Source organism: Neophocaena asiaeorientalis, unplaced genomic scaffold (assembly GCF_003031525.2).
Source record: "Neophocaena asiaeorientalis asiaeorientalis breed wild unplaced genomic scaffold, Neophocaena_asiaeorientalis_V1.1 scaffold191, whole genome shotgun sequence".
In the NCBI taxonomy this organism is placed as follows: Eukaryota; Metazoa; Chordata; class Mammalia; order Artiodactyla; family Phocoenidae; genus Neophocaena; species Neophocaena asiaeorientalis.
In genome coordinates, this window is record NW_020175105.1 from 380,530 (window position 1) to 393,362 (window position 12,833).

Here is a 12,833-nt window from a genome sequence, read left to right on the forward strand (position 1 = left end):
CCTTCTGTCTTTTCACCTGCGTCGCTTCTTATAAGAAGCCAACCACTAATGGTTCCGACATCATCAGTCACATATGTCTGACTCTCTCAAGATTTCTCAGTGACTCTCAACATCTCAACTTTGATGTGTCTGGATGTAGATCTCTGTTGTCCTACCTGCGGCTCGTTTGCGTTTCTTTGGGAGGGATCTATGACAACTCTTTCCCCTGCAGTGAGTAGGTCCTGGTGCCTCTGCCTAGTTGGTTTTCTCAATTTTGTTTTCATTTTTTAAAGCCTGAGTTTTTCAGAGTCACGCTGTTTGTATACAGGCCAGTTGCCAGGCAGAGCCTGTGCTTCACCACCTCAGGCCAACAAGGGTTCTCTTCTGTCTCTGCCACCATCTGCATGAGGGTGGGGCAGGGCATTCCAAATTCAGGCTGTTTTCTCGTTGGTTCAGTTTTCTCTTTCCTGCTTCCTCTGGTCTCTGCAGGGCGCACGTGGGTGGCAGGAGGAGGGCCTCTGGGCTCACGCGGAGTCTGTGGCTGGCTTGGGCCTCTCCGGCCTCTCATGCTGTACACGCAGCCTCACGGTCTCCGTGCATGACAAGGCCACAGGCCAGACCCTGAGCTGTTGGCCCTTCCTTTTGCTGGACTCTGCAAGAGCCGGGATGCTGACCGTGTTGTTGGGTGTGGGCATGGCCCGGTGGTCCACAGTGTGTGCACCCTTCAACAGGGACAGAGGGGCTACTGAGCTTTGCAGCCTGGCCCACCTGCTAGGGCTGCATGTTGTAAGCCAGAATGCTGCAGACCACCTCCTTCTTACCTGGTTCAGCAGTTTGTCGGCTGTAACTGTCTCTTATGTTATCATATGCCTTTGGTCAGTTTCCAGAATTCTGAAACATATTGTTTTTGTTCATTTTGTCCAGTTTCATAGTTGTCTTCTGTCCATGTCTACCCTTGACCGTAGCCAGAAGTCCTGACCTTGTTTTCTTTTTTTTGTCTTTGTTCTGTTTCTCTTCTGAAAAGAAAATTTTACATCGAAATGAATTAAATTTGGCAAATTCTCTACTTTATCATAATGTATACACGGTTCTTGCTTCCAGTGTCCCTCTTGCTGTGCCATTTCAGGAAACTCTGTATTTCTGTAGTCATTCTGCCAGCACTGAAGTCCCTGTGCTGGTGTGTCAGTTCTGAGATTGGGTACGCAGGTGTCATGTTAAAAATTCCTGGTAATTTTCATATAACGTATAATTATTGCAGACAGTTCTCATATCACTGTAATTTCTTTTTTATGTCTCCCTGCTCATTTGGTTTCACATTAATGATGTATCTTTATTTCCAAAAATCTGTCTCTATTTGTACAACACAAAGATCTAAATGACTCAGTGAAAATGAGGAGCAGGGCAGCCTTGGATCGATTCCCTGATCCTAAAGCAGTGCCGTCAGCTGAGGAGTCTCTGAACTGCAGTTCCCTCCCCCATGCCTTATCCTGGGGGCCACGGGGGGAGCAGGGGGCAGGGCACCAAGGGCAGGAGTGTTGGGTCCCAATTTACTCTATATGAGGAATTAAAATCAGCCCAACCAAGAGGGACCAGGACTGCTTCCTCCTCATCCGTCAAACGCTGATCTGAGAAACTCCAATATAAACCCTTAAGCCTCTGCATCACCTGCCCTACTTCTGTCCTGGTCAGCCTAACTGCCAAAAGGAAACATCGTGTTTATTTTTGAGTAAATGATCAGAGATTCCTTTCTCTGTTGTAACACCTTGACTTTGTTTATTTATTTTGATGCTGAAGACCCTCAGAATCTCAAATCTCTGCCTCTAGCCTGAGATTCAGTAGAATCCCACGTGTTTGGAGCATAGCTGTTTGATAGCTGATACTCATTCAATTGGAAATTCCGAGTCATTGCTCTGCGGCCTTAATTAATATCGGTTGTGATTTGGGATCCGTGTTTAGCGAGGTAATATAGAAGTGACTACATATTCTCCCACTTTAATTAGAGACCTACTATGCATTAATAAAAATGGTAAGTTTATTTTAAATTGAAATTAATTAAAGAAACATAGAGAAACATACGTGTGCACAGAAAAATATATAAAGCACATTAGGGATGTTTATAGCCCTAAGACTTCATAACAAAGACCCCAAATGACAGTGGCTGAAACCAGACACACTTTTCTCTCCTGCATTCACAGTTTACGTTGTTGAGCTGTGTCGGAGCCTAAGGTCGTCCAAGGACTCAGGTTCTTTCCACCGTGGTGCTTACTCATCAGCTTCATGGTTGAGTTGACTCCTTAGCTGTGTCCCCATCCCAGCTCATGGAATGTGGAAAGATCCAAAACCCAGGGCAAGTGACTTGCCTTACTTCAGTATGACCCGGAAATTGTCCTTCGCATTGACCTGATGGGTTGCATGTCCACCTCTGGCTGCACGGAAGTCTGACCAGTATGATCTTGATCTGAACATACACTGACCCAATAAGCAGACTGTTGTATGTCCATTCTCCAGTAGGAAAACTACCATACTTCCTGTAGAATTTGTATAGTACAGCACAGTAAAGGAAGGAAAGAAATTCCACTATTAATTTCAATGTTTTGTATATTTATAGTCATACGTTTTTTTGTTTTCCTTCCCAGTATTTTTATTGCATATTTTTATTTTTAATTAAAAATTTTTTTATATCTTTATTGGAGTATAACTGCTTTACAATGTTGTGCTATTTTCTGCTGTACAAAAAAGTGAATCAGCTATATGTATACATATATCCCCATATCCCCTCTCTCTTGAGCCTCCCTCCAACACTCCCTATCCCACCCCTCTAGGTCATCACAAAACATCAAGCTGACCTCCCTGTGCTATGTGGCTGCTTCCCACTAGCTATCCATTTTACATTTGGTAGTGTAAATATGTCCATGCCACTCCCTCACTTCGTCCCAGCTGACCCTTCCCCCACCGGCCCCCTGTGTCTTCAAGTCCATTCTCTCCGTCGGTGTCTTTATTCCTGCCCTGCCACTAGGTTCATCAGTACCGTTTTTTTTTTTTTTTTTTAGATTCCGTATATATGTGTTAGCATACAGTATTTGTGGTATTTGTTTTCTCTTTCTGACTTACTTCACTCTGTATGACAGACTCTAAGTCCATCCACCTCATTACAAATAATTCAATGCCGTTCATGTTTATGGCTGAGTAATATTCCAGTATATACGTGCCACATCTTTATCCATTCATCTGTCGGTGGACATTTATATTATTTCCATGTCCTGGCTATTGTAAATAGTGCTGCAATGAACATTGTGGTACGTGTATCTTTTTGAATTATGGTTTTCTCAAGGTATATGCCCAGGAGGGGGATTGCTGGGTCATATGGTAGTTCTATTTTTAGTTTCTTAAGGAACCTCCATACTGTTCTCCACAGTGGTGGTATCAATTTACATTCCCACCAGTAGTGCAGAAAAGGTTCCCTTTTCTCCACACCATCTCTGGCATTTATTGTTTGTAGATTTTTTAATGATGGCTATTCTGACCGGTGTGAAGTGATACCTCATTGTGGTTTTGATTTGCATTTCTCTAATGATTAGTGATGTTGGGCATCTTTGCAAATGTTTGTTGGCAATCTGCATATGTTCTTTGGAGAAATGTCTATTTAGGTCTTCTGCCCATTTTTGGATTGTGTTGTTTGGTTTTTTGATATTGAGCTGCATGAGCCACTTGTATATGTTGGAGATTAATCCTTTGTCATTTGCTTCATTTGCAAATATTTTATCCCATTCTGAGGGTTGTCTTTTCGTCTTGTGTATGGTTTCTTTTGCTGTGCAAAAGATTTTAAGTTTCATTAGGTCCCATTTGTTTATTTTTTATTTTATTTCCATTACTCTAGGAGCTGGATCAAAAAGAATCTTGCTGTGATTTATGTCACAGAGTGTTCTGCTTATGTTTTCATCTTAGAGTTTTATAGTGTCTGGCCTTACAGCTAGGTCTTTAATCCATTTTGAGTTTATTTTTGTGTATGGTGTTAGGAAGTGTTCTAATTTCATTCCTTTACAGGTAGCATTTTTCCCAGTACAGCTTATTGAAGAGGCTATCTTTTCACCACTGTATATTCTTGCCTCCTTTATCAAAGATAAGGTGACAGTATGTGCATGGGTTTATCTCTGGTCTTTTTATCCTTTTCCATTGATCTATATTTCTGTTTTTGTGCCAGTACCATACTGTCTTGATTACTGTAGCTTTGTAGTATAGTCTGAAGTCTGGTAGCCTGATTCTTCCAGCTCCATTTTTCTTTCTCAAGATTGCTTTGGCTATTTGAGATCTTTTGTATTTCCAAACAAATTGTAAATTTTTTTGTTCTAGTTCTGTGAAAAATGCCATTGGTAATTTGATAGGGATTACATTGAATCTGTAGATTGCTTTGGGTAGTATAGTCACTTTCAGAATGTTGATTCTTGCAATCCAAGAACATGGTATATCTCTCCAACTGTTTGTATCACCTTTAATTTCTTTCATCAGTGTCATAGTTTTCTGCATACAGGTCTTTTGCCTCTTAGGTAGGTTTATTCCTAGGTATTTCATTCTTTCTGTTGCAGTAGGAAATGGGAGTGTTTCCTTAATTTCTCTTTCTGATTTTTCGTTGTTAGTGTATAGGACTGCAAGAGATTCCTATACACTGTGCTTTAATTTTGTATCCTGCTACTTTACCAAATTCATTGGTTACCTCTAGTAGTTTTCTGGTGACATCTTTAGGAATTTCTATGTATAGTATGTCATATTCAAACAGTGACAGTTTTACTTCTCTTTTTCCAATTTGGATTCCCTTTATCTCTTTTTCTTCTATGATTGCATGTCTAAAACTTCTAATACTATGTTGGATAATAGTGGTGAGAGTGGGCACCCTTGTCTTTTTCCTGATCTTAGAAGAAATCCTTACAGTTTTTCATCACTGAGAATGATGTTGGCTGTAGGTTTGTCATATGTTTTATTATGTTGAGGTAGGTCCTCTCTTTGCCCACTTTCTGGAGAGTTTTTATCTTAAATAGGTATTGAATTTTGTCAAAAGCTTTTTCTGCATCTGTTGAGATTACCATATGGTTTTTATCCTTCAGTCTGTTAATATGGTGTATCACATTGATTGTATAATGAAGAATCCTTGCATTCCTGGGATAAACCTCTCTTGATCGTGGTGTATGATCCTTTTAATGTGCTGTTGGATTCTGTTTGCTAGCATTTTGTTGAGGATTTTTTCATCTATGTTCATCAGTGATATTGGCCTGTAGTTTTCTTTTTTGGGGACATCTTTTTCTGGTTTTGGTATCAGGGTGATGGTGGCCTTGTAGAATGAGTTTGGGAGTGTTCCTCTCTCTGCTATATTTTTGAAGATTTTGAGAAGGATAGGTGTTAGCTCTTCTCTAAATGTTTGATAAAATTCACTTAAGAAGCCATCTGGCCCTGGGTCTTTGCTTGTTGGAAGATTTTTAATCACAGTTTCAATTTCAGTGCTTGTGATTGGTCTGTTCCTATTTTCTATTTCTTCCTGTTCAGTTATGGAAGGTAGTACCTTTCTAAGAATTTGTCCATTTCTCCCAGGTTGTCCATTTTACTGGCATATAGATGCTTTTAGTCGTTAATGATCCTTTGTATTTCTGTGCTGTCAGTGTTACTTCTCCTTTTTAATATCTAAATCGGATGAGTTGAGTCTTCTCCCTTTTTTTCTTGATGAGTCTGGCTAATGGTTTATCAATTTTGTTTATCTTCTCAAAGAACCAGCTTTTAGTTTTATTGATCTTTGTATCATTTCCTTCATTTCTTTTTCATTTCTTTCTGATCTGATCTGATCTTTATGATGATTTTCCTTCTGCTAACTTTGGGTTTTTTTTGTTCTTCTTTCTCTAATTGCTTTAGGTGTAAGGTTAGGTTGTTTATTTGAGATGTTTCTTGTTTCTTGAGGTAGGATTGTATTGCTACAAACTTCCCTCTTAGAACAGCTTTTGCTGCATCCCATAGGTTTTGGATCTTCGTGTTTTCATTGTCATTTGTTTCTAGATATTTTTTGATTTCCTCTTCAATTTCTTCAGTGATCTCTTAGTTATTTAGTAGGGTAATTTTTAGCCTCCATGTGTTTGTATTTTTTGCAGTTTTTTTTTTTCCTGTAATTGATATCTAGTCTCATAGCATTGTGGTTGGAAAAGATGCTTGATACAATTTCTATTTCCTTAAACTTATCAAAACTTGATTTGTGACCCAAGATGTGATCTATCCTGGAAAATGTTCTGTGTGCACTTGAGAAGAAAGTGTATTCTTTTGGTATGGATGGTATGTTCTATAAATATCAATTAAGGCCATCTGGTCTAATGTGTCATTTAAAGCTTGTGTTTCCTTATTTATTTTCTGTTTGGATGATATGTCCATTTGTGTAAGTGGGGTGTTAAAGTCCTCCACTATCATTGTGTTACTGTCGATTTCCCCTTTTATGGCTGTTAGCATGTGCCTTATGTATTGAGGTGCCCTTATGTTGGGAGCATAAATATTTACAATTGTTATATCTTCTTCTTGGATTGATCGTTTGATCATTATGTAGTGTCTTTCACTGCGTCTTGTAATCATCTTTATTTTAAAGTCTATTTTGTCTGATAGGAGTATTGCTATTCCAGCTTTCTTTTGATTTCCATTTACATGGAGTATATTTTTTCATTCCCTCACTTTCGGTCTGTATGTGGCCCTAGGTATGAAGTGGGTCTCTTGTAGACAGCATATATATGGGTCTTATTTTTGTATCCATTCAGCCAGTCTGTGTCTTTTGGTTGAGGCCTTTAATCCTTTTATATTTAAGGTAATTATTAATATGTATGTTCCTATTACCATTTTCTTAATTGTTTTGGGTTTGTTTTTGTAAGTCTTTTCCTTCTCTTGTGTTTAATGCCTAGACAATTTCCTTCAGCATTTGTTGTAAAGCTGGTATGGTGGTGCTGAATTCTCTTAACTTTTGCTTATCTGTAAAGCTTTTGATTTCTCCGTCGAATCTGAATGAGATCCTTATTCAGTAGAGTAATCTTTGTTGTAGGTTTTTCCCTTTCATCACTTTAAATATATCTTTCCACTCCCTTCTGGCCTATAGAGCTTCTGCTGAAACCTCAACTGTTTATCTTATCAAGATTCTCTTGTATGTTATTTGTTGCTTTTCCCTTGCTGCTTTTAATATTTTTTTCTTTGTGTTTAATTTTTGTTAGTTTGATTAGTATGTGTCTCGGCATGTTTCTCCTTGGGTTTATCCCATTTGGGATTCTCTGTGCTTCCTCGACCTGATTGACTATTTCCTTTCCCATGTTGTCTTCCCAGTTTTCTAGCATATATGTGCAATTTTCCTATAATGCATTGTCATTTTACCATTCCTATATCATTACCTTTTCCACATACAATTAATTGACTCTAGAAACCCTCATTTTAATGGCTAACACACACACAGATGCACCCTCATTTATATGAGTATTATATTATTCTACTGTGCAAGCTGTTTCTAGATTTTTTCATATTCTAAGTAAGTTGTTATATGCATTTATATTTTCTGTGTTTCCTAAGGTAATTTCCTAGGTAAGGAATTATTGCCAAATTGGTTTTCAGAAAGGTATGTCCATATTTCATTCCCAGCAGTAGTATATGAAATGACATCTTTAATTGAGAGAATATCTAGCTTTTGGGGTATTTTTTGGATCTGAGAATTCTTGTTCTTATTCACACTGGAGATGGGGGAAAAGCATTTTTCTCTGCAACACACACTGGCATACATGACAAATGCCTGCCTGGCTAGAAAATAATTTTAAGATTGCTTATTTGCTGCTTAAGTTTGTAATTTATTGTTATGTTTATTACCTATGAACATTTTTTGGGGGGAAAGTCTCTATATGTTATTTACCCCTTTCCCTCTCTTGAATTTTTGTTTATTTTTATGCTAATATATATGAGTTCTTTATAATAAGTACATCAAATGTTACCCATTGTATTTGTTGCAGTTTTTTTTTAATGTTAATTTGCTGCATTTTGACACACTTATTAGAAGCTTGTCAGAATGGCCATCATCAAAAAATCTAGAAACAATAAATGCTGGAGAGGGTGTGGAGAAAAGGGAACCCACTTAGAATGTTTCCATCCTCTGGTCCCCTATGTATTTAAAATACTAATGTCTCATCTGCAGTGTCTTATCTTGTTCCAGTGACCTGTCTTGTAATTCCTTAGCATACTGTCTCACTTTAATTATTTAAGAAAATATTAATATTTTCTGGGGTGAGTCTTCTTTCACTTCTCTTCTTGTGTGACCTTCTTCTGCCTCTTAATTTTTCTTATGGGGAGTGATAAGCTTAAAATGTTGATCAATATTATACTAAATCCTTCTTATAATTTGTATCATACTTTTACATACTTATAATAATAAAATTGTAAATTATAAGTCTTGATAGAATACTTTATATCAACATAATATTAAATTATATTACAAGCTAAATTATAGTTACAAATTACAATGCTATTTATTATGTATTATATACTGTATTATTTATTATTTATGTATTACATACTGCATTAAAATATGATTTTTATTTATATTGTATACAAAATTTATTTTATATTTATACTTATATTTTAAACTTACAAATTTATATTACAATAATTTTTATACTATAATAATTTCCCATTTAAAACATGTTCATTCTTTTCCCTTTTTCTGACACATCTTTCCATTGATTCAAGATTTCATTTAGGTCCATTAGTAAATCTTTCTTTCCATAAGACTTTCACATTTTTTATGATGGTCATTCTGATCTATTTTGCTCTTTTGGATTATTGCTTAAAGGTTCTCTCCTACATATTTTGTAACTGGTCTTCCTAGTATATGGAAAGGCTACTAATATTTTGTTAGTTGTGTAGTTGGCCACCTAAATAAAGTCTTATCCATTTCCAAAGTACTTCTTTGGGTTTCGTGAGGTCCCTCTATGGGAAATTAGCTGCTTTTCAGTAATGGTATATCTGTCTCCTTGCTCATCTCACTGTTGATTCAAGCCCTGTGCCTGGGGCCATGGCTCACCCCTGGGTCTTGTCTCCCCAGCATGGAGGAGTGTGGGGCCGTGTGCCCGAGACTTGCCATCATGGTCCATGACAGCTTCCAGTGCCTGGGTTCCCCACAGCACATCAAAAACAGGTGCGTTGCCATCTTTCCACTTAAATGTTTCCTGTGAATTTGTAGCTGGATGTGGTTATAACCGGAGGTCCAGGCACCTCAGGGGCACAGAAGGGGAGATGGAGGCTGAGAGGGGACGGGCATGTTTGTGTGTGAAACACCATCACCAGGGGTGCCCACCATCACCCTGCAGAGCCCAGCTTCCCCCACCACCCAACCAAGGTCTTACTGTCTTCTGCCCATGAAGACACATGCTGTCATTGCGGTGACACTGGGAGGGTTGGAAATACCATTACACAGTCAAGGTGAAACAAGGACCAAAAGTATCCTCATTGATACAAAATACCACATAGAAAGATTGTTCTGACATATTCCTCACCCAGAGCGGGTCAGCAGCCAGTGCTGCACCTGGAGAAAGGCCCCCATTGATTCAAGAGGGTGAAAGACGGTCCTTGTGGTTGCTTCTTAGTTCAACTAATAGACTAGAGACCTAGCACGCTTTAATCGCTTAGATTTCTTCCTGGTTAATTGTCTTTTTTTTCCATTTACCTTTTGGAATCATAATGATTTTGTTATCAAGTTGTATGAGTGTTTTTGTGTCCCCGTATAACTTTTTTTTAAAAATTCAGTGTTGCCTAAGCTATTTTCAGAGTTTACAAGGCATACCATGTATTATTGTGCTTTGCTTTCATTGCACTTCACAGATACTGCATTTTTACAAGTTGAAGGTTTGTGGCCACCCTGCATTGAACAAGTCTGTTGGCACCATTTTTCTAACAGCATTTGCTCATATTCTGTCTCTGTGTCACATTTTGGTAATTCTTGCAATATTTCAAACCCTCCACCAGCAAAAAGATTATGACTCACTGAAGGCTCAGATGACAGTTTGCATTTTTTAGCAACAAAGTATTGTTTTAAATTAAGCTATGTATATTTTTTAGACATAATGCTATTGCACACTTATTAGAAGACAGTATAGTATAAGCATAACTTAATATGCACCAGGAAACCAAAAATATTGTGTCACTCTCTTAATTGCGATATTTGCTGTATTGTGGTGGTCTGGAATGGAACCTGCAGTATCTCCAAGGTATGCCTCTAATTTCTTTTAAATTTGTTGTTTAATCTGTTCCTTTTGATATAATTTATTCATATATGTTGATACATCTCTTTTCATTTTCAGTTATTCAATGTGTTTAAAGTAAGAATTCCCAAGTAGAGATTTGTTAAATTCATATATATATATTAGGTTGAAATATTTTTATTTTATGGAGAAAATACCATGAATGTGTGGATGGAGATGCCGCGTTGGGGAGTGGACGACAATTCTCCAGCAGCTGAGAGCCGGGCGCTGCTGGTTGGTCATGCTCACTGTCGCTTCATGTCAATCCTTCATCAGATAAACCCGCTGGAAACTGTTCTCAACATGGGCTCTGCTCACCTTTAATGAGGGTCATCAAAAGAAAATAATATTTCACGCTCCCTCGCCTTTATGAATGCTCACATAAAGTTCCATAGTCCTTGCCTGATTGTCAGGTGATGTATGTCTGAGTTTAGCTACTTGCCTTTCAAGAGGTTTGCCGACGTCTCTGGAAGGGGCGGGGGAGGGGAGGCTGTGGGGAGGTGCATCCGCTTGCTGTTCCGGTCTGTGTGCTCATCGCTCTCATCTGCCTCTGAGTTTTAGGTCTGATCGTGTGTAATAGGGGTGAGGATGGATCATTAGTAAATATGAACCGTAGAATTCTTTTTTTCCCCCTAGGATACATTTTTTTTTCAGTTATGCATATACGTGTATCCATTCCTTTTCAAATTCTTTTCCCACCGAGGTTGTTACATAACATTGAGCAGAGCTCCCTGTGCTCTACAGTACGTCCCTGCTGGTTATCCAATTTGAACATAGCAATGTGTACCATAGAATTCTGTTAACAGATGGCTTGTGGGTTAGTCACTGGAACCTTGAACTTGATACATTTAAAAATAGTTCGTAAAGTTGGTATTTTCCTATGACAAACTGACTACATGTCTTTCCATAATATTGAGATGGAGAACACAGGATTGATCATTTTTATGGAACGCTGGATTCCTAAACCTGGGGGTCATCAATGTGGTGCCCACTTCCATCCCTGGGGTGTGGGGGGCTGCAAGAGGCTCCTTCCTCCACCCGGTCCCTGCCCTTCTGCCAGCATCCCCCAACATCCCTGAGGCCCTCAGTCCCTGCACTCGCTTGCCCTGAGGGTGGTGAAGCAGACAGGGGACCAGCTTCCTGGCTTCCAGCCTTGTTGCCCTGACTACATGAGCAGGCTTGTTACCGGGGCAGAAGGAGATTTCTTGCCCGGTGTCTGCTGTGACCTTGGGTGATGAGTCCAGAGGTACGATTTGGACCATTTTGTGGATGCCCTGCTGGGTTCCTGCAGGGGGATCCCTGGCAGATGAAGGCCTGGTCTGGCTGCCCCTGGATGGAGCCTGTCACAGGGTGTCTGGGTCTCAGTCTCCCCAGCTGTGGGATGGTTGTCGTGAGGACCACACGCATGTAAGAGAACTTAGAAGAGGGCCTTGCTCGGTCATGCTGGGGTGCCTGCTGCTGTTACTGCCACAGGCAGTTTGACCCGAGTGACCCATCCCACTGTGCCCCCAGAGAGAGTCAGGATATAGGAGGGTCAGAGAGAGTTTCTGTGATGGGTTTTGTGAGAGACGATGAAAGCCAGGATGAAGCCGTGGGAATGAATGTTCCTGAGCCCCGAGTCCAGACAGTGTGATGCTAAGCATGTCAGCAAAGGCAGCAGCCGAGGAGGAGAGTCCAGGGTGATCCCGTGATTTGGGGACAGAGGGAATGTGTAAAGAGTGAGGAGAGAATGAAGAAGAGAGAGTAGGGGTGGGGGGTCTCTGAGGAGAGAACTCAGGATGAAGCGATGTTTGAGAGATGGACCTGAGGTTGGGCTCAGACCTGAGTTAGGGGTTTCCCTGTGGAGACATGGAGGTGGCTGGGCTGGGTCCTGCCTGGGTCAGGAGACATGGTCTGAAGCGGGAGCTGAGGGCGGGAGCTGCAGAAACCCTGTAGAGGGGCGATGCCGGGGTGTGTCCTTGGGAATCCCCTAACCACGAGGGCAGGTGCAGGAGAGCCCACAGAGAGAGACAGAGGAGTGGGGAGCCAGGAGGTAGTGAAGGTTTAGCCCCTGTTCAGCTTCCGAATCCCAGTGCTGGTCTTGACCCATCATCAGCCACTAGAAACCCTCAGGAAAATCCCAGAAAATGCAATGCTGATGGCAGCCAGGGGCCCCGCCGAAATAAGAGCTCACTGTGCAACCCAGAGTGGGGTCTGGCTGCTTGCTGCTCAAAAGCCAGCAAAGAGGCAAGGCTGGTGGAAAGGAGGGTTTGCTTTATTTCAGAGGCCAGCATCCTGGGGAGGGGGAGGGTGGGTTCCTGTCCAAAGGCTGACTCCCCGCCAGCGACAACCAGTGGGCAAGAGCTTTTATAGACAGAGGGAGGGGGCTACGTGCAGAAACAGCACAGTCAGCTCTGACAGTCACCTTGAAGTTGGTCATCGGTGGCCTGACCAGTGTCATCTTGATTGTTTTAAGGACATTTAGTCTTCAGTTCCAGGACTGGTTTGTCCCCATTTCTTTGAGGCCAGTTCTCGGAATTGTGGCGGCTTATGTCATGGCTACAGTCTGGTCATCGTGTAGTTCACTTCTTC

The 12,833-nt window shown here is 40.5% G+C and overlaps 1 protein-coding gene across 1 annotated transcript in view; it reads left to right on the plus strand.

Moving 5' to 3' along the window:
* ABCA13 (ATP binding cassette subfamily A member 13) overlaps nucleotides 1-12,833 on the plus strand; it is a 268,906-nt gene that overhangs the window by 236,286 nt on the left and 19,787 nt on the right. Inside the window, 1 exon segment of the mRNA XM_024764386.1 lies at nucleotides 9,068-9,160. Within this exon segment, the coding sequence (XP_024620154.1) occupies nucleotides 9,068-9,160 (93 nt within the window).